Source organism: Talpa europaea, assembly GCF_964194135.1.
Source record: "Talpa europaea genome assembly, chromosome: 9".
NCBI classification, from domain to species: Eukaryota; Metazoa; Chordata; class Mammalia; order Eulipotyphla; family Talpidae; genus Talpa; species Talpa europaea.
The window spans coordinates 55,094,200-55,118,798 of NC_140076.1; the positions used below are offsets into that span (position 1 = coordinate 55,094,200).

At 42.2% G+C, this 24,599-nt stretch overlaps 1 protein-coding gene across 3 annotated transcripts in view; it reads left to right on the forward strand.

The window, feature by feature from the left end:
• WLS (Wnt ligand secretion mediator) overlaps positions 1-24,599 on the forward strand; it is a gene marked incomplete at its 3' end in the record, with an annotated part of 134,142 nt that overhangs the window by 47,260 nt on the left and 62,283 nt on the right. For all 3 annotated transcript variants that reach the window (XM_084241597.1, XM_084241596.1, XM_084241598.1), the window contains one exon: positions 17,672-17,796. In XM_084241597.1, coding sequence (XP_084097723.1) covers positions 17,672-17,796 — 125 coding nt within the window. The remainder of the gene's footprint in view (positions 1-17,671; positions 17,797-24,599) is intronic.

The window sequence follows — 24,599 nt, forward strand, 5'->3', positions numbered from 1 at the left end:
TTATATATTTCCAAGTGGACAAATCCAAATCAGAAACAGAATTGGGTTTCTCAAAACCTTCCCAAGATGTTTTTTTATTAATGTTTGTAGGTTGTTAGATCACATACTTAGTGATCACTTCCTTCTAGTTGTCTTTCAACTTACTGGTCAATTTACCATTGGAAAGTAGATCATATTGGATTGGTCTCAAGTTTCAACAGAACAGTTATCTATGGTGTTGAATTATTTGTAGTAACTATTACTAAGCATAGCTGTGTGATTGAAGACTTCGAGCCCTGGAAGGATTGAACACTTTGAGCACTGGTATAATACTCTTCAAATAGGAAGTCTGTGTGTGTGGTTCAGGGGCCAAGTGAGCTCCCATTTTTCTATATATAAATTTTAGTAATTTTTACTTATTTGCAATTTTAGAGTAAGAGAGTTTGTGACTTTTGCCAGGTTTTCAACTGGACACTGTATCCCAGAATATTAAAACTAGCCCTTTAATTTACCATATGAAAAAAACCTTAAACCTAGTGCTATTATCAGAACAGCTGGCTGGAGACACAGCAGGATCTGCTAATTCTGCATCAGCCTTATAGTTTGGTGGATGGTACATCGCAACAAATATAGGTACAGGTCCACAGGTTTTCTACCAAACAACAGTCTCTAATATTATTCAACAGAAGTTTACTGGTCTTTGTAAAATGATGTATTTTTTATTTTTTAAAAACAAATCTCCCAATCTGTAGTTCAGGGAATGCAGTGCAGTCTGGGATCTAGTCTAGGAGGTAGGCTGGTCCTGTTTATAGTGCCACAGCTGCAGCTCACCCACGTGTCTCATTTCCTGCTCTGAGTTTAGAATATAAATGAGGAGATTCTCTTTGCATCCATAACAAGTATATCCTGGTTACTAAAATAAAAACCTGGTGATAGAAATGAAAAATGCAGACAATCAAGCAGCCAGCAGTAGCAGATTCCTTGATGGTCTCCCCCCAATATCTGTGTAAGGTGTTTGTGTGTTTTTACCTCCTCTTCTGACTGGGTATTCTTGTCAGTATTTAAATGCCAGCCAGTCAGCATGCAGTGAGGTTATTTTATGAGACTCATCTCTTTATTTTGGATAATGGAAGAAATATGAAGTAAAATTATTTTGTGGAGTGTGCTTTCAAAGCAAAAGAAAGCTAGAAGGGGAAGGAAACTCCTTTCTTAAACAAGACCGAATTCTACTTACAAAAGTGCCAGGGACTCTACACTGGAAAACACCATTTCCCTCGACCTCTACCTACTCCATATACTGATGTTAGAAATAGTCCCAGTTCCTCTTTTGCTTTAATAAGTTAGTGGTGATGGTTTAGTAGGAGAGGTAGTACTAATTCTTTAAATGAAGAAGAGATACTGGTTTTTTAATTGTTCTGGTCCAGGTTGTTTCCTAAAATAATTGTCAAACGAATCTATCTTTCCTGCTTTACCAGTTATTCATATTATGACCACAAAGGAAAGCCCAGGCCTGACCTAACAAGCAAGATCATGCCTTCTATAAAGGTAAGGTTTGGGGGAAGACTGAAAAGATTTAAATGTAGTTTCCGAAAAGAAGTTGCCATCACATAGAAAAGAGTTCTAATAGTTGGACTTGCTCAGCAATGAAAAGGCTGTATCTTTAAGTAGTGAGTATCCCATCTCTGGTAGTAATCGAGCAGAAGCTGGTTAAGGGAAATCATGATGACCACAGGATGGCTTGGATTGAGTGGTGATTACTTTACAAAAGTTCTTTTGTAATAGTGATATCTTTGTAGTCAGTCATTGGCTGTGACCCCATACCATTTTCTTGTAGAACTATCTCCCCTTCCTCAGAATGTAGGCTTTGCCATGCTTGCTGCATTGGCAGCTGGTCATAGGACCAGTCCCCTCAGTTATAGCTGATCAGATTAGGGTGGACTTTTGACCCAAGGGGAAATAATCAGCTTCCCTCTTATTGGAAGTTGGGATTCAATAATGCTCGGTCCACCTTCATTGGTACTGAAAACTGAAAAGCCTTGAGGGCTACTTGGTCAGCCCTCATTCACCACATCCATAGAGAAGCAGAGAATGTTGAGTGGAAAAACCAGACGCAAAGAGAAAAGTGAAAGAAAAGGACCATGGGGTGTAATTATGATCAACTACAAGTGATGATTTTCTTCCTGACAGCTCTCTCTCTCTCTCTCTCTCTCTCTCTCCCTCTCTCTCTCTCTCTCATTCTCGTTCCAGTCTTTCTAGCTTGTCAGCACTTTCTACCTTTGACTTTCTTGAGATAATCTTGAATCCTCCCAGCTAATTTCTGCTTAAGCCAGTGTGGGTGAAATCCTGTTACTTGAAACCAAATCATCTCTGATTAAGACAGTCTTTGTTTTTGTTTTTGTTTTTGTTTTGTTTTGTTTTTCTCATCTGATCATCTCAACAATTCTCCCTGGTGGAATGAGGAGACTGATGATGAGATAATTTAAATGATGTGTGCATTTGGGGACTAAGAGAGGAAAAATCAAATAATGTATAAAAAATAATCATGATGTAAGAAAATAAATTTTAAAAATAAATGATGTTTCCAAAGCCTCTTAGCTGGGAAATGCAGGATAGTAAGTGGACATATTCTTAGGACCCCTGTGTCCAGGAAAATTATATGAGGTGATCCCTAAGGCCTGAACTACTCTAATTTTGTTTTGTAGAGAGTCCATGACTCACTTAAGATTCTTTAACTCTATAAAATGCTCACAAGTTTCATTTTAGCTTTGTAAATAGGTGACTTCAAATACACTCAGTGCAAACCATTTTAGAGGATGCCCTTCAGTAGTTATGGACGCCCCTCTGTTAAGTGGGTGAGCTTGGTGTTGAAATGAGTGGATTTTCTTCTATTTTGTTACATGGCAACTTGTGTTCATTTCTAGTCTTTGGGTAGGCAGACAGGATCGGTGTACTGGAAGTGTATTTTTAGTCTGACATTAAAAAATGTATCATAGACACCAACACAGGAAGCAGTTTTTAGGTGAGTCAGTACATAAATAACCTCAAAGAGTTTGCATGAAGAGATGGTAGATCTTTAATTTAGCAGTCCAGCTTCTGAGGCCCCCTTCCCAACTAACTTCATTCATTCAGCAGTCATTTATGAGCTGGTATTTTGCTCAGGATTTAAGGAATAAAGATATAAGTCCTTATCCTTCAGGATACAATTTAAAAAAAACCTTCTGGCCTTTTTTGTTTTTTTTTTGTCTCTGTTCTGTAACACTGAATTTTGAGGTAGGGACTGTATCTTGTCCATCATTGTGTCCTCCTTAGCATAGTCCAAGGCACAGGAAACTCTCCAGTTGTACTTAAAATAATTACTTAGGAGCTCACAGTCTAGTTCAGGAGAAAGAAACCGAAAGTTACGGTGCCTAAAGTATTATGTTCAGTGACTGAAGTATTCCATGAACATAGGAGGGGGGAAATGTTTAACTCACTGCAAAGGCAATTATTTTTTGAACCTTGAATTGAGGAGCCTTAAAGAAGGTGGTGAAAGTTTTGCCTACATTCTATCTAGTGGCAAAGAAATGGTCCAAGAGCAGCATTATTTTGTTCTGGAAAGTCAGTGTTTGGGCTGAATTCCCAAGTTGGCTCTTACAAATTATGTGACCTTGGTAAGTTGGTAAGTTTCTGAGCTTCCTTGTCTTTAAATTTCTTCATCTACAGAAGAGATAATAGTAGTATCTTCCTTATAGGATTGTTCGAACGATTAAACTAGAATAATACACAGAAAGCTTTTATATAGTAAATACTTGGTACATAGTAAATGTTCAGTAGATAAGATGTATTATTCTCGGACTTGAGCGAGAGGAGTGTGTGTTCTGGAGCATAGGCAGAAACCCAGAGGGAGGCAGCAGGGATGAGTGTGCAAAACAAGGAGCTGGGTGGGTGCTGGCAGCAGGTCCTTCCTTCCTTCAAGATAGTGGTTCTAAACTTTGAATTGGGGACCTTAACCTCGGGAGAAAAATATGCATAGGCCTCAGTCATACATTTTGTATTTATATTTCAACTGAAGCTCTGAAGCTCATCCATAGACTTCAGAGGTTTATATAACTCAAAGTAAGAGCTCCAACTTCATAGTATAGGTAGTTTCTGTGAGTGTGAATTGCCTCATAATCAATATTTAAGCAATTAGAGAACACCCTAAAATAAAAGATGTGGAAAATTCTCAGCATACTTAGGAGAGTAAACCCATAAGACATGCATTATTTATACCTGTGAACATTGGAGCATTTAAAATGTTTTGGAATAGACTAATAATTCTAGAAAGGAGCAGAGCTATATGGGAGACAACCTCTTAGAATACTACAAACTGAAATTACCGAAGTTAAATGACTGACTTCTTTAAGTCACCTGGTTTGCAGGTAAGAAAGTCAAGACTAAGACCTACATTTTTCTACTCTGGTTACTGCAAAATAACAAGTGGACAGGAAGCCCATTTTGTTAGGCTGCTGAATTCCACATTCATAAAGAAAGATAAGCTCTTGAAAAATAGAGGGGCCAGTCAGTGATTTGCCTTGATGATCCAGCTAAGAAATTTGGAGTTTGATCCTTTAAGAAATTGAAAATCACATATTTAGGATTGACATGAAATGTAAAATTCAGGATTTGAGAACTCGTAGCTTGTCCTTTGAATTATACAGCAGCTTGAAATCACATTTCTTTTTTTTTCCCCGTCTGGCCTTCTCCCATGGTGGTATTCCCGACAGGAGGGCATCTGTGAACTTTTTAATGGGAGAAGTCGCAAAGCTGGGTTAGGGCTGCCTTCGCAAGCGGCTGCTTCCGAGGCAGGTAAAATCTGACTCCCCTTTGCTTTTCAGCTACAGACACAGCCATCGCTGCCACCACCAGCTGAGTGACTCGGAATCTAGGGGTTGCCAGTAATTGTGGGTTTAAGTCACAGAGGAAAAAGATAAGAGGAGAGCAAGGCTGGTTTTTCCACAATTAAATGTTGCCTCTCGGGCTTCTCTGACGGCAGGAATCCAAGAGGTCAGGAACCACCAGCCATATTATTTTTCTCCCTGGCTGCTTGCTCTCATTTGTATCCCCTCCTCATTCATGGGAATGAAGAAAAGGTGGGTTGGAAATAAAAAGCTTGTGCTAGCCTACTTTTTCCTTTACGAAACTTGTCAGAAACAAAGCTTTCTCTTGAAACCGATGGGATCCCTTCTGGAAACTGGCTTTTTCTGCCAACAACACAATGATATTAGGGAGTGGTGGTGGCAAAGCCATTGTTACATGGAGTGATTGGCCTCATAGTCATGATAGTGTTTTTTTTGTCACACCAGCATGTCCTCTGGTATTTTTGTGTTTGTTACTGTTTAACTCTTACAATTAGTCAGGCCCCAATTTTTCTCTCTTATCGCTCCAAGGCCATTGCAAGTCCCCTGAGGGCAGGGATTGTTTTATTCTTTGTTTTTGCCACAATGCCTCAAATGTAGAAAGCAGTTAAGCAGCCATGATATTTTACATTTCTGTCTACTTTCATGAAATATAGAACTGGAAGGACCTTGTCATTAGAGGATCCAATTTCATTATCTAATGAAAGAATAGGCCATGTAAAGCTGCTCACTCAAATTGTATAGCTAATCTGTGTCTTTCCTCAAGTGTGCAACAGTTCTCTTCGCTCTAACTTGTGACTCGATGACAGAAAAGAAAAGAGCTTGAGCAGCAGATCAGACAAACCCGGTTCACATGTTACCTCCCACCACGACAGCAGTGTGACCACGGCCTCCGTTTTCCCATTTGAGACAGCAGATGATTCTTTATATTAAGGTGGCATTTGAATGTGGCTGAAAATATCTGCACTGCGTAGGCACAAAATAGGAGCTTTTAAGAATCATGGTTTTCAACCCTTGAAAGCTGACAGTAGATCTGAGGCAACCCAGGGCAGGAGAGGGCAGGAGAAGGATGGACTGTGCGGAGGACTAAGTCGGGTGCTTTGGTGGTGGGAGAGCTACGGTGACTGCATCTGAGGGGCGAAATCCTGAACTGTCAAAATATGAACAAGGATGTAAAACAATGGTACTTCAGTTCAAAGAAGAAAAGAAACATTTAAAAAGGAAAAAAATTGTGCTTTTGTTTCTTGAAATACATACCTCATTTCTGTGTTCTCCTCAATTTCAGAAAATGTCACAGTTGCTTCTGTTCAGAACTTAGGAACAGGCTAAGAGACCTCTTAGAGAGTCAGCCAAGAACGGCTAAAAATGGAAATCGGTCCGGCCAAAGGAAATAGGGGTACAGGTGCAATGCCTTTTCCCTTTTCCAGGCCCCCTGACTGTGAGGGAGTTTGTTTGGCGTTTTCAGAAAGTAGTCATGGAGAGAGACAAGCTCCTGCCAAACAAGATGCTAGAGATGTGGGGTGGGGTGGGGTGGGGGATGTTGAACAAGTCAACAGGCCCAACTTGCTTCAGGTGTGATGAGAGAGGGAAAGCCTACGACTTGGGGAGCAGCCTGCAGGAGTGCACACACAGTCAAGGGCAAGTCTGTGGGGAGAAGTGACTAGAAGCCAGCTGACAGAGGCCATGGGGGTGCTGAACACCTACCGCTTTCTTTCAAAGGAAAGACTGAGGTAGATGGCTGGAGGGAAAGAGTGGAAAAAGGAATCAGGTCAGCAGTCCTGTTAGTGGAGTTGGTATTTATTGAGGGAGGGACACTGGAGGTCTTGGAGGGGAGGTAGGTCCCTCCCTCCCCCCGGTCAAGGGTCAAGGATCATGTCTTTTGATTATGCCTCCTCTTCTCTCTCACACAGACACACACCTCTCCCCCTCTCTCTGTGGTTAAGAATTTGTCAGTCTTCTGGAATCCTGAGGAGCTGCCCAATATTTCTCCATCACTGCCTGGAGCTCCTGGTGAGGGAATGCCCTGGCTGATTGATCAAGGAGAGGATCTGAGCTGCAAATAGAACCCCAAATCCCGAATGCAATAATTCTCTGCATAAGCCTATGAAACAAATACTCTGTGTGAATAACACTGGCTTGACTCCAGCAATAACACAGCTGTTGAAACAGCTTAGTCACCAGGGCGATGGAGGTAGCGTGCGCGGGAATGCTGGGCTGCAGGGATCTGACATTTAGCTGGCTGGCAGCAGCCCTGAGAGCCAACACAGATCTGTGGGAGAGCTGCAGAGAGAATCTGCTTCCCGTCCACAAGCATGCCCTTGTTTCTTTTGAAGCCCAACCATAATCCCCTCCGTGTGTAGGGCAGACTGAAGAGGAAAACTAAAACACTTTAGGACCAAGGAAAGGAAAAGAAATGCTTCGCTCCTTTTAGACACCTGGCTTTTCCCCGTTAATGAACCATGTTTATTTCCTGGATAACTTTTTATTTTTCATACCTCAGGCTGTGCAGAGTATAATTTAGATACAGTGTGTGTTTGGAGGGCGGGGGGGGGGGTTGCTTGATGTTAAGTGCATATTTATCTAATCTAGAAAATATAGTGACTTTCTTAGTTTATGAGTATCCAGGAGATTATGAAGAAGTTCAGAGGGCAAGTCTTGACCCGATCTTGCTTGGATCCCTTTGGCAGCTTCATCTGCCAGAGCTTTTGTCTGAAGGATTCTGGGCAGATTCAGGCAAAAAATTTAGCCAGTTTCATCAGGATTCGGAGAGGACTAATGAACTGCCACAGGGTGACCCCATTCCTCTTGCAGTTCTTTGAAGAAGTGACCTTTGTGTTTTCTCTTTATCCTGAACTTCTTGTGCATTGTTTGTTTTGGAAGTTGTTAAGTTAAATTAGCCATCCCTTTCCTTTCCTGGTTACTGTATGAGAATGCAGCTGTCAGTCTGAACTCTGCCATCATCTATTTTTAGATTCAGTGTGAATGAAGCTCTCTTTTCTAATTGCATTCAGAGAGAGAGAGCCAGGTAGGTTTTCGTAACCATCAAATCAGCTATTCTAAGTGCCGTGTGTGCTGAGGGTGTCCTGGGGAGAAAGCAAAGCAATCCACTGTGTAGTTTTCTTCCCTAAGCTGTCAAGTTTGTTTTCTCTCCACATTTATGTTGATTATGGTCAAATGGGGAAAAGCTATTGCTGCTTTTGCTTTCCAATGATTTAACACTTGCCAGCTTAGATGGCTCTGATTTCCTTACCTTCGTGAGGATTAGTTTGTTGTGGAATTTAAATTCCTTGGAAAACAAGGAATTCCTCATGGTGATATTTTCTAGGAGATTAAATAATAATGTCAAGCAGGCTGAAAACTCTTAGTTGGCCTCAGTCACCTCTTGATCTAGCCCTTCCCCCTAAAAAACCCCAGTCTATTTTTCACCACTGCCAGATCGCCTTGCTTAAACATCTTTCTACATAAAATGCTGCAGTGCTCAGAGCTAGCTTCTTTTCTTTGTGATCATAACCTTGTGCCTCTTCTTTCCACCTTTCATCCTTGCCTCTTCTTTCCACCCCGCCATATTGAATTCATAGATTTCTCTGACAAGACTAGACTATTTTCTAGTTTCATTGACCTTTCATCCATGTGGCTCTCTCTGCCTTTAATTCCCTCTCCTTTTTTTACCTAGTGAACTCTCTTACTCATCCAGTGATTCACAGTTAAACATCATCACCGCTAGATGAGGTGATCCAGAAGACCACATGTTCTGTGCTACATTGATGCCCTGCCCAGCACTCTAGACGTCTTTGCCAATGTATACTTTATATAAACTTCAAATGTTGTATTTACCTCATGGGATAATTCTTATGTCTGCCCTCCCACCTCACTGAAAAACTGAAGGCAATGAATTTGCCCTCTGTGTCCCCCCTCCCCCATCTTTACTATTGTGTATGGAAACTAGTAGGTGCTTTGAAATGTTTGGTGGAGGAAAAAAGTGAATTATGTTGAATGGTCTTTTTAGCACTAGGGGTTTCAGGGACACAGTGATTCTATTTTGGTGACAGGACCTGATGGTATTGGTTCCTCATTCCTGATGAGCTTCGTTTGTAGTCCTGTTAAAGTAGGCTTGAGTGAATCTACAGAGACATGGAATAGGGTATGTTATACCCAAATAAGCACTCTGTAATCTGTCTTCTCTGGGCTTTGTTGCCAATATTCCCATCTGTTCTCTTGTCCCTATAGACTTGGACAAGCTTGATACAGACCTCAAAAAGACATATCCTTTTATTGCTTTTCATAATCCCTAAACTCTAGACCAGGTCAGAGAACTCTTGGGTTTCTGGCCTCTGAGATTACATCTACCTTTGTCTCCACTAGGCTTCTCAAGAAAAATACTAGTACAAACCCATATTGTAATTCAGAGAGGGCGAAAGCAGAGAATACCTCTCTTGGGATCATCTCTCTTAAAGATGCCCCTCAATCTAGTTTTGGGAGTAGGCACATTGTCCTTGAAAGGACTATTGGACCAAATTTGAGGAAATATCCTTTTCCCGAATAGCATGTATGGGACTAAGAGGAGTAAATGCCACCAAAATTGAGCAAACTATAGACCTATAGAGGTGACAGAGTGACAAAGAAAATTTGGAGAAATATTGGACAAATATGTTACGTGTTTCCTGTGTAAAGACATGAATTATTTAGCGTCAAGAAGACTGAGGCAGGGGCTTCCTGTTGGTGCAAAGGGTTAAGTCTCAACACTGTGAAGCTATTGGCAGACACTGCAGCATGAGTTTGATCCCTGGCCAGTGAGGTGACCCACAAGGCATAGCAGACCTTTCTTGTCTCACCCACTGTTCCTGTCAGCAGTGTATTTCAGTCAATCCACCTGTTCTGTCTCTGGTGAATCCTCTCAGCACCACCCCCCACATATACCTCTGGCCTACACCCCAGCTCTTGTATGCATAAATAAAAAAAGAAGACCGAGGCAATCCTTAGGGCTTTCAGGGACCACTCGGTCTAAGAGAGGTACAGGTAACAAGTCAGGTAGTTACTGGATGCACAGAGCAAGGGAAGAGCCCCTGTCTACACCCCAGAAGAAAATAAGCCTTTTTGTAATTCTGCAAATGTGATTTAAAAGCAGTGCCTTAAATCTGGTGTGCAAGCAAGGGCCCTGAGTATAGCAAATCTCGGTAACCTTGAGTAGCAAACTTAAAGTAGTAGTCAGCATTTACTGAGTACTTACTGTGTGCCAGAGCTGTGCTGACCAAGCCACACATGTTATCTTATTTAATCCTCACAACTCTAGGAGACAGAAATCCTCACTTTATAGACAGGTATCAAGAAGCGAAGGTGATCTCTCCAGAGCCTGAGTTTGTCCCCATCTTTTAAGGCTGGAGTTGGGGGTAATGGGCTACATTCGAGGTGGTTAACCTGGTGCAGGAGAAGGAAGGGTTTGTGAACTAGGAACCTGGAATGCTAATAGAGCCTTTTCTTAGCTGTTATGCCATTGAGAAGAGGGAGTAAATTAGCAAGACCTGACCAGAGAAAATTGACCAAATGTGGTCATTTGGCTTAATGAATATAGAAGTACAGGCATGCAGTGGGGAGTGAGCCTTCAGATTTGAAACTCAGGAAGGAAAACTGAACTTGAGCTGGTGACTGGCATCCCAGGAGCAGGTGACACCCCTTGGGGTGAGTGCACGGAGTTAGAAAGAAAGGGAGACACTCTACTACCAGGTGAACCCCTATAGAATTTTCTATATTCTGTAGTATTTTGGTTTCACTGGTTTATAAAAACAGTTGATGTCCTGTCCACTTTTCCACATGTATAGCTGCAAATGGGGTACAATAGGAATAATTATCTTCTAACTGAAAAGATGTCACTTTGCATTCCTTACACTTTGTGTAAGGAATATTTGACACTGACCTAGTCACGTTTTCAAACTCGGCTTATCTCAACTGGGGCATATTGCTTTCAAGTACAGCAAAGGGCCATTTTGACAATGCTTGAAAAATGTCTCCTTACATGTGGAAAATATTTCTCTACAATACAAATGTTTGACGTGATGGGGACAAACTAGAGAGGTAATGTGAATTAAACTGTTAGGCTGGTTTGCGAAATAGTTGCACTCATTCATTTTTATAACTGCTCACACCCAGGCCTGTAGGGCATCTTAAGAAAACAGCCAGGGCCAAATTTATAATTAGCTGAGTACATTTTTGCCAGACCTAACCATGGATATAGGACAGAGTTGGTTTTGTTATTTCCTTAATTGAAAGCGTCAAGAAAATACAAGCCAGGTCAGAGAGTTTTTGATTGGGGAAAGAACGCTGGCATAAATAACCCCAGATTATATGTCTGCTGGAGGCTGGGAGGAGGCTGGTCTGTGTGGCCTCCTTCTGAGGTTACCCAAACAAACCCCGGTGACTGGCAGCTCCCCTATGGGACGTGGGAATGCATATGAGCTTTTGAAATCTCTTTAAATTTTTTCCCAGGGCAAGGATTTTCCCAGGAAAGTCAAGATTTCTCAGGGAACCTAAAAGCTTTGGACAGCCATAAAATAATTCTTTATTTCCCCTGAATGTAACTTGTCCTCCCCTCTCCCCTTTTATTTCCAGTAAATTGGTCAACAGTATTACCTGACCATCCTTAGGAACTAATATTTTTAAGTGCCTATGTGCCAGGTGGTCCTGTCAGCAGCCTTGAAAGTAAGTCCCACTATTTCCATCTTGCTAAGGTGGAAACTGATACTTATTCAAGGTCACTTAGCCAAGAAGACATAAATATAGAATTCAAAAGCATATCAATTTGGCCCCCAAATTCTTTGTACTTTCCTGGCTGACAAATGCCCATTTCAGAACATGTAAGTGAGAAGCATTTTGAAATCTCATGTTTCATTTCAAACACACACACACGCGCGCATGCACACACACACACACACACTCCAGTCCATTCTTACATTAAACAGCTGATCTGGGTTTCTTGGGGGTGCTCGGGGTGCTCAGTCTCTTCCTTAGCTATTTGACCCCTACCATGTTTGGCTTATGCAAAAAAGAGGCTTATACTCCTTGCTGGTTTTCCACTGGTCTGTGGAAAACTGATTGGCAAATGTTTTTCTCTTGGGGGCAGAACACTGTAACTCATACAGAGATAAGTGCTAAGGATAGGACTGGTCGGTGGTTCCCAATATGGAAAGGCACAGAGCTGTCCACCTCTGCAGTCTGGGTCAGCTCCTGCAGAACCCGGTGCTTGGTTTTCCCATGTCAGCGCACCACCCTCGTCACAGCATGGAAATAATAAGTGTAAAGAACCACCGTGCCTTTCCATACCTCCTTTCCTAGTATTCCAAGTGAATTTTCCACCCAACCAAAATGTGTTTCCAAACTCCGTGCAGCTTGGACAGCCCTCAGGATAGCAAAGCTGCTGATCTGGTATAGGTGTGGAAAACCGTGCATTTCAAATCTATAAATGCCCTATGCTGATACCTTACAGCTTTACTCCCTGGAACTGGTATAACCAGTGTCCTTGTTTTATAGGAAAGGTTCTCCAGGTGCCAGAGGTAGCCTTGGCCTTCCTGCCATTCTCCCATGGAGTTCAAATTGGATTCTTCACCTTCATTAGCTCCGGGGGTTGGGGGCACCGGGAGACTGTTGCCCACGCAGTATCCCAGGAGTCACGAAACCAGTGTTTTATTACATTCAAAGTAGTCATTAAAGCTGAACTTTATTTCCGAGTCCATTGGAGGCAGAACAGAAAATGATTCAGGCGGCCCACTTCACGGCTTTGCTAGATACCTCTGCCCAGTGCTTTCCTGTTTGGATAGGGGTTCATAATGGGAATTCCTGGAACCTGCTAATTACTTTCACTTAAAGGAAGGTATGCGTCCCTAATAAAATGATAATCATGCTACTTAACCCTTCCTGCTTTCTGTACTATTTACTCTAAGCATTTTCCATACAGTAACTAAAGATCACAAAATCCTAAGAGATTAAGTCCTATTCCAACGGGTAAGGAAACTGGACATCCATCTGGGGGTGATAACACAAAGTCCAGTGAGGTTAGGTGAGAAGGTGACTTGAGCAGGCCATTCTCCCTATGGTTTTTGTTTTTCATGTATACCATAAAAAATAGCAAAAGGCTAAGGTTACAGACCATGAAGCTCTAGAAGCTTCAATCTGATGTTTCTGGGATAACATATTTTGACTTCACCTCACAAACAGGACTGATAACACCTCAGCCTCAGACTACACAGGAAGTAGGTGCTGTGTGTGATGATTAGGCAGACCTTGTGATCAAGTTCATGAACAATAATAGAAAACTTTAAAAGACCTTCACTTGTTGGCAAAGTGGAAAGAATGGCAGTGGAGTGGCCGGTATGAAAAATGTCCCCTCAACAGAGTGATGCAGGGCTTTTACTAGCTTTCCTATTCAAGGATTATGTGGTTTTCTTTGTTGTTGTTTTTTTTTTTTCAGTAAATTATTTGCTGCCATGTAAAGATTGAGATTTTTTTTTATACCAATCTGAGTATCGATCTCTTTTTAAAAAATGAGAAGGTACCGTCATACTGACCTATATTGCCTCATGATGATGTTTTAGTAGACACACTTTATTCCCAGTAGACACACTTTATTCCCCAGTCCAAACCCTGCCTGTCCCTGATCACACGTGTAGTTGGGGGCAGGCCCATAAACCCCAGTGACCCCACCTTCTAGCTTTGTACTCTTTGGATCTCATCATGCATTTCCACTAAGTTTCTGAGATAATGTTGTGTTGACTTCAGCCTTTCCTCCCTTTAAAACTCAGATTAGAGAATTCCAGACATACTATGAACCGTGCTTGCAGCCTCCCTGCAAGTCTGCATATTTCTCTCCTGTAGAAAGCTACAAATGGTGTTTGGTCAGCGATGAGTGACCTGATTTAACTGTTAAGTTTTTTGTTTTTTTTTTTTAATTCTAATGCTTTCTACCAGCAGAGGTAGTCGAGGGTATCGGGACTGTTGGTAATCCAGACAAGGTTCAGATCCCAGCCTTGCCATTTATTACTATGTATTCTTGGGCATTTTATACAAAGTCTTCCTCATAGGATGGGTATGAAGACTGATGGGAAAAAGAAGAGAATGTTTACACAGAGCCTTTGTTTTTATTAACGACTTACATATATTTTGTGACTAGTTTGAGGGGCTTCTTTCATCACAAGTTAGCCAGTTTTTGTTAAGCAATACAAAAAAAAATGACTATGTTTTAAAACAATTTCAAAATAGCTGTCTCCTCCTGCTATCAGCAGCAATGTCCTTAGGCAGGTTGCCTAATATCTGAAGACCTCAGTTTATTCATAATCAGAAGGAAATATCTATGCCCACTTCATAGAGTTGTTGGGAAAATTAAACAGGATAATTTTTTTTAAATAATAAATTTTATTTTTATATTCCCCATACAATTGCAGCCCCCCCAATTCTGACCCCAATCCCTCCCCTCCCGCCCACGCCCCCCTAAAAGTGTCTCTGGTTCATAGTTTTTTGTTGATTTTGATTTTCACTTTCTTATAGTTATTCATTTTCCTGGTCCCTTATTTAAGTTTTCTAGATTCCTGCTATGAGTGAGACCATCCGGTATTTTTCTTTTTCTTTTTGGCTTATTTCGCTGAGCATGATCCCTTCCAGCGCCATCCATGTTGCTGCAAATTGCATGTGTTTATCTTTTTTGAATTTAAATGAAAACATGCAAATCACAGAGGCTTAATACAGAGTAATCATACATGAAAACAGTGTTTTAAAATTTTTCCTTGTTTTAAAACAGCATGAACAGTTTTTTGCTCTGGGGATTCCCAACAGATGAGAATAGCATTTAAAGTTGGAAGCAGACTGGAGACAAGACTGTCTGGCCCTTTTCTCTCCCTATGGCACCTGGTCCAAACCAGGCCCACCCCTAATGTTTGTGGGGCCCAAGACAAGAGTACCAATGAAGGTACAGATACTGTATGTCTAAAATTTAAAAGTAGTAAATCAGGCCAGCAGATGATTAAACCAGATAAGTTCTAGCATTGTGTTGTAACAAATTTAACTCTTTAATCAACTGAAATGGCAAGCTTGACATTGGGATTCCTGGATGCCTTAGAATTCAGTGTCAAAATGTGACTCCCTGGTGGTGCAGCGGTTGAGCGCTGGGTTGCGAAGCTGCCCGCAGCCTCTGCAGCGCCGGTTTGATCCCTGGCCACAGGGCAAGGGTCCCACATTACGTGCAGACCTTTCCTGCCACCCGCTGCTCCCCCCAGCAGTGTACTTCATTAGTCTGCCTGCTCTGCTCTCCGCTCTTCTGACTGTACCCAGTGCTTGTATAAATAAATAAATAAATAAATAAATAAATAAATAAATAAATAAATAAATCTTAAAAAAAAAAAAAACACCAAAATGTGACTGACCAAGAAGTGTGGGACTTCAGCTGCTTATTCTTCCTACCCTTGGCTCCGTCGCATGCAGGGACGGGCCTTGTGTGCTTGTGTTTAGACCCCAGACTTCAGCTAAATCTCTGTCAGTATCTTTCTACAAACAGCCTCCTTTTGTAGCCTAAGGGTGCACAGATTCAGTTACAGCTGCCCTTGGGGGGGTGTATCTGGGGGAGAGGCCCTCTGTGCCATGGAAATAGGCAGTGAGTTAAATGGGTGTAGGGTACTCAGGGGTCCCCAGTTCCTGGAGCAGTTTCTAGAACTTTGGGGAGAAGTTAGGCTCTAGATGGGCACATCTTGTTTCTTCATGGTGTTCCTGTCCTGTGAGGAGGGAAAAACTGAAAGAGGACAGATAAAGCGGGACCCTTGTTTAGAGCCCCTTTTGCCTATATCTAAGGCCAAGCTTCTCTAAACCCTAATGCTCCAAGGAATACAGTTTATGAATAGATAACTTTCACAACTTTTCAGATTTGTACTCTTGAGTCTTGTGAATCTGCAAGTCCCCTTTCAAGATAATTGAAAGTCCCAGTTCCTAATCCTAGTATTAGAAATGAAAAGGATGGACCTTCATGCCTAATGTAAGAGCTCTGGCCATTTCTATTGACCACTGGGGCAGCTAAGTGAAGAGCAGCTGTAGCCAGCCTGGCTCCTGATCAAGAGAATATGCAAATCTGAGCATTGCTTCTGCCAAGTTGAACATTCCACAGTTTCTTATAAACATTCTTACTCTTCTCCAATTCAGCTCTGGGTCTCTAGATTGCCTGGTGTTCTAAGTCCAGACTGTCCTCTCAGACTGGGCAGAGATGGAAAGGTATAGGAGAACTGGGTGTCCAGTGATTCTGTGTGCAGACTTGAACTCAGTTAACCTGTTGTTACCACCATGTCTCCTCTGTGTCTATTGCAAACCTGGTGTGTTCAAATTCTGAGTGACTTGGGGATCTATTGAAATGTTGGCTTACTTTTCTAGAATATCCCTTCTGTAGAATTTAGCCTGTTCTCATCAATTTGGCTGTCAGGAAATCCTACTTCATCTGTTTTTCATCTGTAAGAAAATTGTTGAAAGCTGTAGTCTGCTCATGTCGCTATAATTTTTCCCCCCTGTGATTTAATATTCTTTGTCTTCACCTCTCTCTCTCCTTCTCTCTCTCTCTCTCTCTCTCTCTCTCTGATGAAGAGGAGGAAAACAGAAGTGTCTAACTGGGGATTTAAGCAGTACTAATAATATGGCAGATGTTGATGTTTAGTGAGAGTTTCATCTACTTCAGAATGACCTCACATCCCTTCTTTCATGCTTCATCTTTTTCTTCCTGGATTTCCTCAGAGAACCAAAGATTTACCGTACTGTCAAACTGACTTTAAACCACACTAGCCAGTGGATAGAAAAGACCTAATTTTATTTCAGTCCATCCCCCTTATGTCCTATGTGTGTTCAGGTTCAGAGCCTAGAACTGAGTCCAGTCTCATAACCCAGGGGGAGCTGACACACCATCATTTTGGAAATATGAGCTGTGTTCCTACCCCCACCCCATTAAGACTCCTCTGTTCTTGAACTTGCTCAACATGATGTAAAACAGGCAAAATGGATAGATGCAATTTTTAATAATCTGATTTCCTTAATGAGTTCTGTGTTGAATTAAATCCAGTCGTGGACTTTACTGACATGGAAGTATGTGTGAACATTCATTTGCATATTTATATGCTCATTATTATATTCCTGTCTCTGCTAAGTGTTTAATTATGGAAAAAAAAGATCTTCACCTTTTCATTAATACTGTTCACAATATGAAGTGTTTTGAGTTTTAGAGAAGTATATTGGAGGTGTACTTGGGGTAATTTTAAAAAGGATGCTTTCAGACTAGAGTGTGTCCAGAAGAGAGCAAAAGGGACTTAAATCATGTCTCAGAGGGATGCTTGACAACCCTGGTCCTATTTCTCAGAGAGAAAAGAAACACACACAGATAAAGTATGGATTTTAAGTACCTAAGATACTTTGGTGGCAAAGTCCCCCGTGTTTCATGTGACCCCTGCTGGCAGATGCAGGACCAGTGGCGCATGGTGTGGGGGCTGAGTGCTGGCCATCAGTCACAATCTGACCATGTGAGCTGCATCAGCGGAAGGGAGGCCCCCATCTCTGGAGGAGTTTAAGTCAAATCTCTTTGACTCCTCAGCAGAGTGGTTATGGGAGGGCACACAGCTTCAGCTTCAATCTTCATTCCCATGACTTTTACATCTTCGGGCTTGGAGTTTCAGGTTTGTACTTGGATAGGAACTAAGATACTTATTTTATTCTGCTAGCTTCCATGAAGAACTTAAAAGAATTTTGAATTAATTGGAGTGTGTCTTCCCAGAAACCATTTCTGAACTCGGAGTGCATCTTTTCTCTTGCAGGAGAAAATGCAGAAGTTTCCATGGATGTCTCCCTGGCTTACCGTGATGATATGCTTGCTGAATGGACTGAAATGGCCCACGAAAGAGTACCTCGGAAACTCAAATGTACCTTTACGTTCCCCAAGGTAGGATATTTGGATGTCTGAATTGATGGGGTTTGGGTTGGTTTGGTTTACAGATATGTGGGAAGATTTGCTTTACAGTTCACAGATGTGTCCATTATTTATTAGCATGACCCAAAAAGGTTGGTTATAATCATTTGTCACAGTAGAGAAATGTAGATATGTCATGTCCCTGCAAAAGTGGAAGGAACAGAACACAGAATGTCTGTCAGAAATGATTTAGTTTTGCAGAAATACTTCCATAAAATAGCTCTTGGTTCTTTGGTTAGTGGCTGAAAGTGTTTGAGGACTAGAACTTAGTAATTTTGAGACTCAATGCTTGTATCTGCTTCTTTGTTTCTTGGGCATCTTTTTGTTGTTAAAGTTAATAATCAGATGTGCTGACTAGCAATCCCTGTGAACACCACAGAGAAAAGGAGGACCAAAGGGAGGACATCATGTTCATTTGAGACTTTCTGATCTTATTACACATCTCTAGAACTCTTCATTCTCTAGATCTTGCAGAAAAACGCATTCAACCACACGTAGAAGGAAGAATACTATCCTGCCTTGAGAGTAGGGAGACATTTTCTTTTGGACAAAACTCTTAAATTCTTTTTGGATTAAGATTCAGGAATTGACTTAGTGACTCTCAAAGGATAATGGGATTTGATTTGATGATATGAGGAGCCAATCAAACGGGAACCGTTTCAAATGCTAACGGCTGTCTATTCACACATCTCCCCAAGATTGTTCTACCCACCCCTACTCACTTTTCCACTCTTGAAAGTCTGTATAAAGGTCAAATGAACCACAGTTACTATTTCTGTTTGATTACTCTTATTCCTCAAGGGTGTTAACATGGAACATCATCAGCTAGATGATTTCTGATGTCCATTTGGGTACAAAAATATTCTCATTTTCTTTGTGTGAAGTACAAGAGATATCAGACTCCACTGAATTACATTCTTGATATGTCTTTTGTCATTTGACATCTTCAGATCAGTTACTTCTGAAACATTTGAACAGCTTGTAGCATCTACTCCATTGATTTAGTTCCTCTCCTCTCCTGACACTGGCCTTTCTTTCTTTTTTTTTAAAGATTTATTTATTTATGCATACAAGAGCTGGGGTACAGGCCAGAGGTATGTGTGGGGGGTGAGAGGATTCACCGGAGACAGAGTGGGGAACCAACAGGCAGACTGACTGAAATACACTGCTGAGGGGAGTAGTGGGCGAGTCAGGAGAGGTCTGCTGTGCCATGTGGGTAGCTCCCTGGCCGGGGATCAAATTCGTGCTGCAGTGGCTGCGGATAGCTTCATAGGCTGCGTCTCAACCCCTTGTGCCACCAGGGAGGCCCACACTGGCCTTTCTTAACTTCTTTTTTTTTCCCCTATAACTGCAAAGTTAGGGTTCCCTAAGAAATGGTAAGAAGTCTGTGAGTACTATGCTCCAGCCTTCTTCATCCAACTATGAAGAGGAGATGAAGTGGGGTAGATTCACAGTATTAACATTAGGTAATAATGTGAATTTAGAGCAAAACATACCTGGCTTCCAGGCTATGTTAGCTTGTGTTAGAAATGTAATCTGTTTCAATTTCTCTTTTGCAAAATGGGACAGTAATCTCTGCCTTGAGAGCATTTATAAAACCAGATGAGACAATGATGGTAAAAGATTATTATTATTTTATGGTGGGATGTTAGCTAGATGGGCCACGAGAACTCTCGTAGGTAAACTATACACCCTACAAATTAACACACCTCTTGTGGTACCTGGTGTTGATTATGTCTCCCTTTCCCAGGCTCCCTAGAGCTGAAGTTGACCTGAAGTCAATTTTTTCAGTGGCTAGTGAGACAGAGAAGTGGAAGACATCCAGAGACCCCAGGACAAGGAATTAGAGGAGGTCTAGTAGAGCCCAGAGGTCTAGTAGAGTTATAGAAAGTATTGTTTGAGTATCAACAGCATCATCATCATTTGGGAGCTTGTAGGATCAGGTCACGCACCCCAAACCCTGAATCAAAATCTCAGGGTGTGGGACCAAGGAATTTGTTTCAGCAACATTTTAATTCCATCTCATTAGCTAGGTGAAGTTTGTGAATCAATGCATAGATTTCCTCCCCCCAACCCCCCCAAAAAAAAAGCCATCTGGAATTGCTTGGATAGGCTTTTGGGACCAATCTGTAGGTTAAAAGAATGGTAGAGAGAAACTGGAGGTAGCAGCAGAGAGGAATATCTAACATTTTCAGTTCTCTGTATGCAATGGAGGAAATTGTTTAGAAGCCTTCCTAGCTGTCACTGCAAGTTCATCGATTCCTTCCGAGGTGATGCTGTTTGAATATCTAAGCCAAAGGTTATAAAGCTTTGGGATATGGAATTTCATCCTCAGAAAATGGAAAAGTCATTTCTCACCTTACTTATGCGCTTGGAGGGCACTGAGAAGCAGAGTGAGGGGGAGGTTATTAGAAACCTGCAACTGCTTCCTAAAGATGGTGCTTAATTATCTTTAGGATGTGTTGATCCCTTTTGAGAAAGATATTAAACCTTGAAAAGTGTGAAGGAAATAAATCATCAAATCTATGTTTTTTGATTGCCATAAAATTTAGTCTCAAGTCTGAAGATTAAATGAGAAATTGCTTTAAAGCTTCTTAGTCCCTGGTGGATTATGAAGTTTAAAAAAAAGTCAAGTTGCCACCTGCTGTAATTTGTCCTAATTAGCTGGTCTCCTGCTGGAGTTAGGGGAGGGCTGAGGTGGAAGGGAAAAAAGAAAAGGAGAGAGAGGGTGGGGGAAGGGAGGAATCTTCTTAAATGCCCTAAATACTGGCAGAAAGTAAAATCTCAGTATGTAAGGCAAACTTCCAACAGGATACAGTGAATTTGTCGCCAAGACAGGTAGGCCAGGCTAGAATCTCAGAATCAAATGTTTCTCTCTGAGTTGTTGAGCTGAAGTCAGTTTTCTCAGTGGCTGGTGAGACAGAAAAGTGGAAGACATCCAGAGATCCCAGGACAAGGAATTAGAGGAAAGCCCAGAGGTCATTTGTAGGGTAAGGTAAAAAGTATCAGGCTTTTCTGCCCTCCCGCCATTAGGATAGATGAGGGAACCCTGTGGTCCTGAATCCATGCCTGATGGCGGGCACCTGAAGTGGGTACACCTGGGCTGAGAGAGTGAGTTTATAAGGGCAGCGTCGCGGGGACGCCAGCAGAAGCCAAGAACAAACAGAAGCCGAGAGAAGAAGAAGAGAAGCAGAGAGAACGCCAGAGAGCCCAGATAGAGTGAGGATTTGCTGGGGGCTGGGAGGGCTGCCAGCCTCCCGGCCCCCCACACCCCTGCCTGCCATGTGCCTGGTAAATCTAAATAAAAGACCTGCAAAAGCCACTGAGGACTCTGACTCCTCCTTTACCCGGTCTGCTGGATCAGAAAACCTGCACTGTGATCTTCCTGCCCCTACATCATTTTACTGAACTATCTTGCTTTACTTAGAAGGAAGTTGTAAAGTCCAGGAATGGACAGGGTGCAGGTTTTCTGATCCCATGCAGACTGGGTAAAGGAGGAGTCAGAGTCCTCAGTGGCTTTTTGCAGGTCTTTTATTGGGATTTAGCGGGTACACGGCAGGCAGGAGTGCTGGGGGGCCGGGAGGCTGGCAGTCCTCCCAGCCCCCAGCAAATCCGCACTCTCTCTGGGCTCTCTGGCGTTCTCTCTACTTCTGCTTCTGTTTCTCTTGCTTCTCTCTCGGCTTCTCCTTCGGCTTCTGCTGCTGCTGGCATCCCCATGACACCGCCCTTAAAAGCCCAGTCTCAGCCCAGGTGAATCCCATCTACCTATGCCCACACCCTATTCCAGGTGCCCGCCATCAGGCATGCATTCAGGACAAGGATCCATCATCTATCCTGATGGCGGGAGGGCAGAAAAGCCTGACATTTTTCTTTACCCTACAGAAGTAAAGCTAAATGAGCTGGGTGACCTTCTCAGGGTACCCAGCAAGGGGCTAGGTCAGCACTAGAATTGACGTGCCCGCCTGGCAATCTAAGGCCAGACCTGGAAGACCCATATTCTCAGTGCAATTCTGCCACAACTTTTGGCAGAATTATGCAACACTAAATTGCATAATTTAGTGACATTGCACTAAATATGTTTTGTTCACTTCCCCCTCAAACTCTCCATTTCTATAAATTAAATAAGACCCTTGCTGGAAACACACCAGAAAACCCTCTTCTTGGGCCTCCCTGGTGGCACAGCTGTTGAGCGCTGGGTTGCGAAGCTGCCCGCAGCCTCTGCAGCGCTGGCTCGATCCCCGGCTGCTCCCCGGCCACCGGAGGAGGGTCCCACATGGCGCGCAGACCTCTCCTGCCACCTGCTGCTCCCCTCAGCAGTGTACTTCGGTCCTTCTGCCTGCTCTGCTCCCCGCTCTGGCTCTGGTGAATTCTCTCACCCTCCCGCGCTTCTGACTGTACCCAGTGCATGTATAAACAAATAAACAAACAAACAAATAAATAAAACATGCCTCTATTAAAAAAAAAAAAACCTCTTCTTGATATCATCACAGAGGACCATCTGCTTCCTCAGTGCAACTTAATCTGATACTGAATTAGATCCTGCGATATACTTTTAGCGGTTTCTTTAGAACCCTAATACTAGCCCTGATTTATAAGTAAAACAGAGAAAGGAGCAAAGGAAGAGAAAGAATCCATACAGTAAGAATCATTCAACCTGTAGCTGAGTTTTGTAAAAGAAGTAGGATGCTTTCACAGAAGAATTTTTTAATTGAGGTAAACTTGGTTTGCATCTTGTATTCATTTGGGGGTTATAGGTTCAGACCCCTACAAATGTATATTGCGATACCATACTCAACCCCAAAACCCCCAAAATCCTCCACCGTGTTCTACTGGGGATCCCTGCCTGACTCCCCTTTTAGTTGCTCAGTTTTGTAGTCAGAGGTCAAGGATTTGTTATTGCTTTGGTTTTTCCTGAGCCTTTGTTTTATTTTTCTTTATTCCACATATAAGTGAAACCACTGGAAATTGTCTTTCTCTTTCTGATTTATTTTGCTTAACATTATCCTCTATCTATGTTGTTGCAAATGGCAAGGGTTCATCTTTTTTATACCTGAGTAGTAGTACACACACACACACACACACACACACACACCATTTTTCTGATCCACTCCTATGTCCTTTGACACTAGTTATTTTCCAAATCTTGGCTGTTGTAAAGTAATCCTTGTATACTGTTGTTAGGAATGTAGATTGGTCCAGACTGGAAAAGAATACAGAGGTTTCTCAAAATATTAAAATAGATCTAGCACATATCCCAGCAATTCCACTCTTAGAGTGGAATTTACCCACAGAGTACTAAAAAAAAAAAAAACAAAAAAAAAAAAAAACAAAAAAAACCCCACTAATTTGAAGGGACATATGCACTCCTGTGTTTATACAGAAGAAATTTTTAAATCTCAGAAGTCTAATTGGTAGTTCTGATAAGAATCCCTTATACATTTGAAGATGAAAAGTACCATGATTGATTTGTGATGTCTGCCATGAGTACTGAAGGGGAAGAGATGATGCACATAAGCCAGATATTTGCCCGTTGTACTTCTACTTTTGTCTCATGTGCCTTCTATCTCTGTACAAAGGTCTGTTTATGCATGCTAAACTCTGGCTGTCCAATAAAGAATCCCTCAAGATTACAGAAGAGGCAAAAACTCTTCCCACACTGATTAGACAATAGACTATTTATTATCTTCCTTTTGATTTCTTCATTGAACTTTTTTTTTCTCTGAAGACTTACAGAAAATTATGGAAGTCCTGAGAATTCGGCCAAGAACTAACAAATTAGGCCTCCCCTATTGTTTGATCAGTTGCCAAGCAAACATTTCAGCTGGCATATAAACCCAACTTTGATGGCAGGCACTCATCAATTCTGCTTTATCAGAAAAATGACCCTGCTATTAAGGTTCAAGCTTCTCCAGGCCCACATTTACACTCCTACCCCCACCCCTTGACAGGGACACTTAGTCAGGAGTCCTTTTAGGTGGAGCAGAATTTGGTTTTCAAAAGCAAGCTGTGGGGCCTTCCTGGTGGCTCAGCCATTGAGTGCTGGGTTGTGAAGCTGCCCGCAGACTCTGTAGCGCCAGTTCGATCCCCGATCCCTGGCTGCTTCCCGGCCACTGGAGGAGGGTCCCACATGGTGCGCAGACCTCTCCTGCCGCCCGCTGCTCCCCTCAGCAGTGTACTTCGGTCCTTCTGCCTGCTCTGCTCCCCGCTCTGGCTCTGGTGAATTCTCTCACCCTCCCACGCTTCTGACTGTACCCAGTGCTTGTATAAAAAAATAAATAAATCTTTAAAAAAAAAAAAAGCAAGCTGTGCTCTTATCCTCCTGTCTCCCACAGCCATGTAGGAGGTTCCTTATACCTCTTCACTCTTTTGGCAGGAAGTCCAAGAGACTTTCTAGAAACTATACTAATTTTTTGCTTAATTAGAATCTCTGCTCCCCTGCCTTCTTCCATCTTGCCTGTATATGGGTTAGGAAGCTTTAGAGATAGAAAATTCCAAGTGGGCATACCGAGCAAACTAATCTCATTATTCCCTTTCATCCCTTTCTATCTTCCCCCAAATTCTAAGGGCTCCATGAGTTGCTTTTTTTTTTTCCTGTCAGTTAAAAAAAGAAAGCTTGTTTCCAGCTTCTTGCTGCTGCTTCTGCAGACCAAAACCATGACACTAATTAGCCATCATCCAAGAGCATGATGAACATCAGCAGGGGCTTCCTCTTGAACATTTAAGAAGCTGACTGCTCCACAGTCTTAGAGGTCTCTGAAGATGCACTGCCAATAACA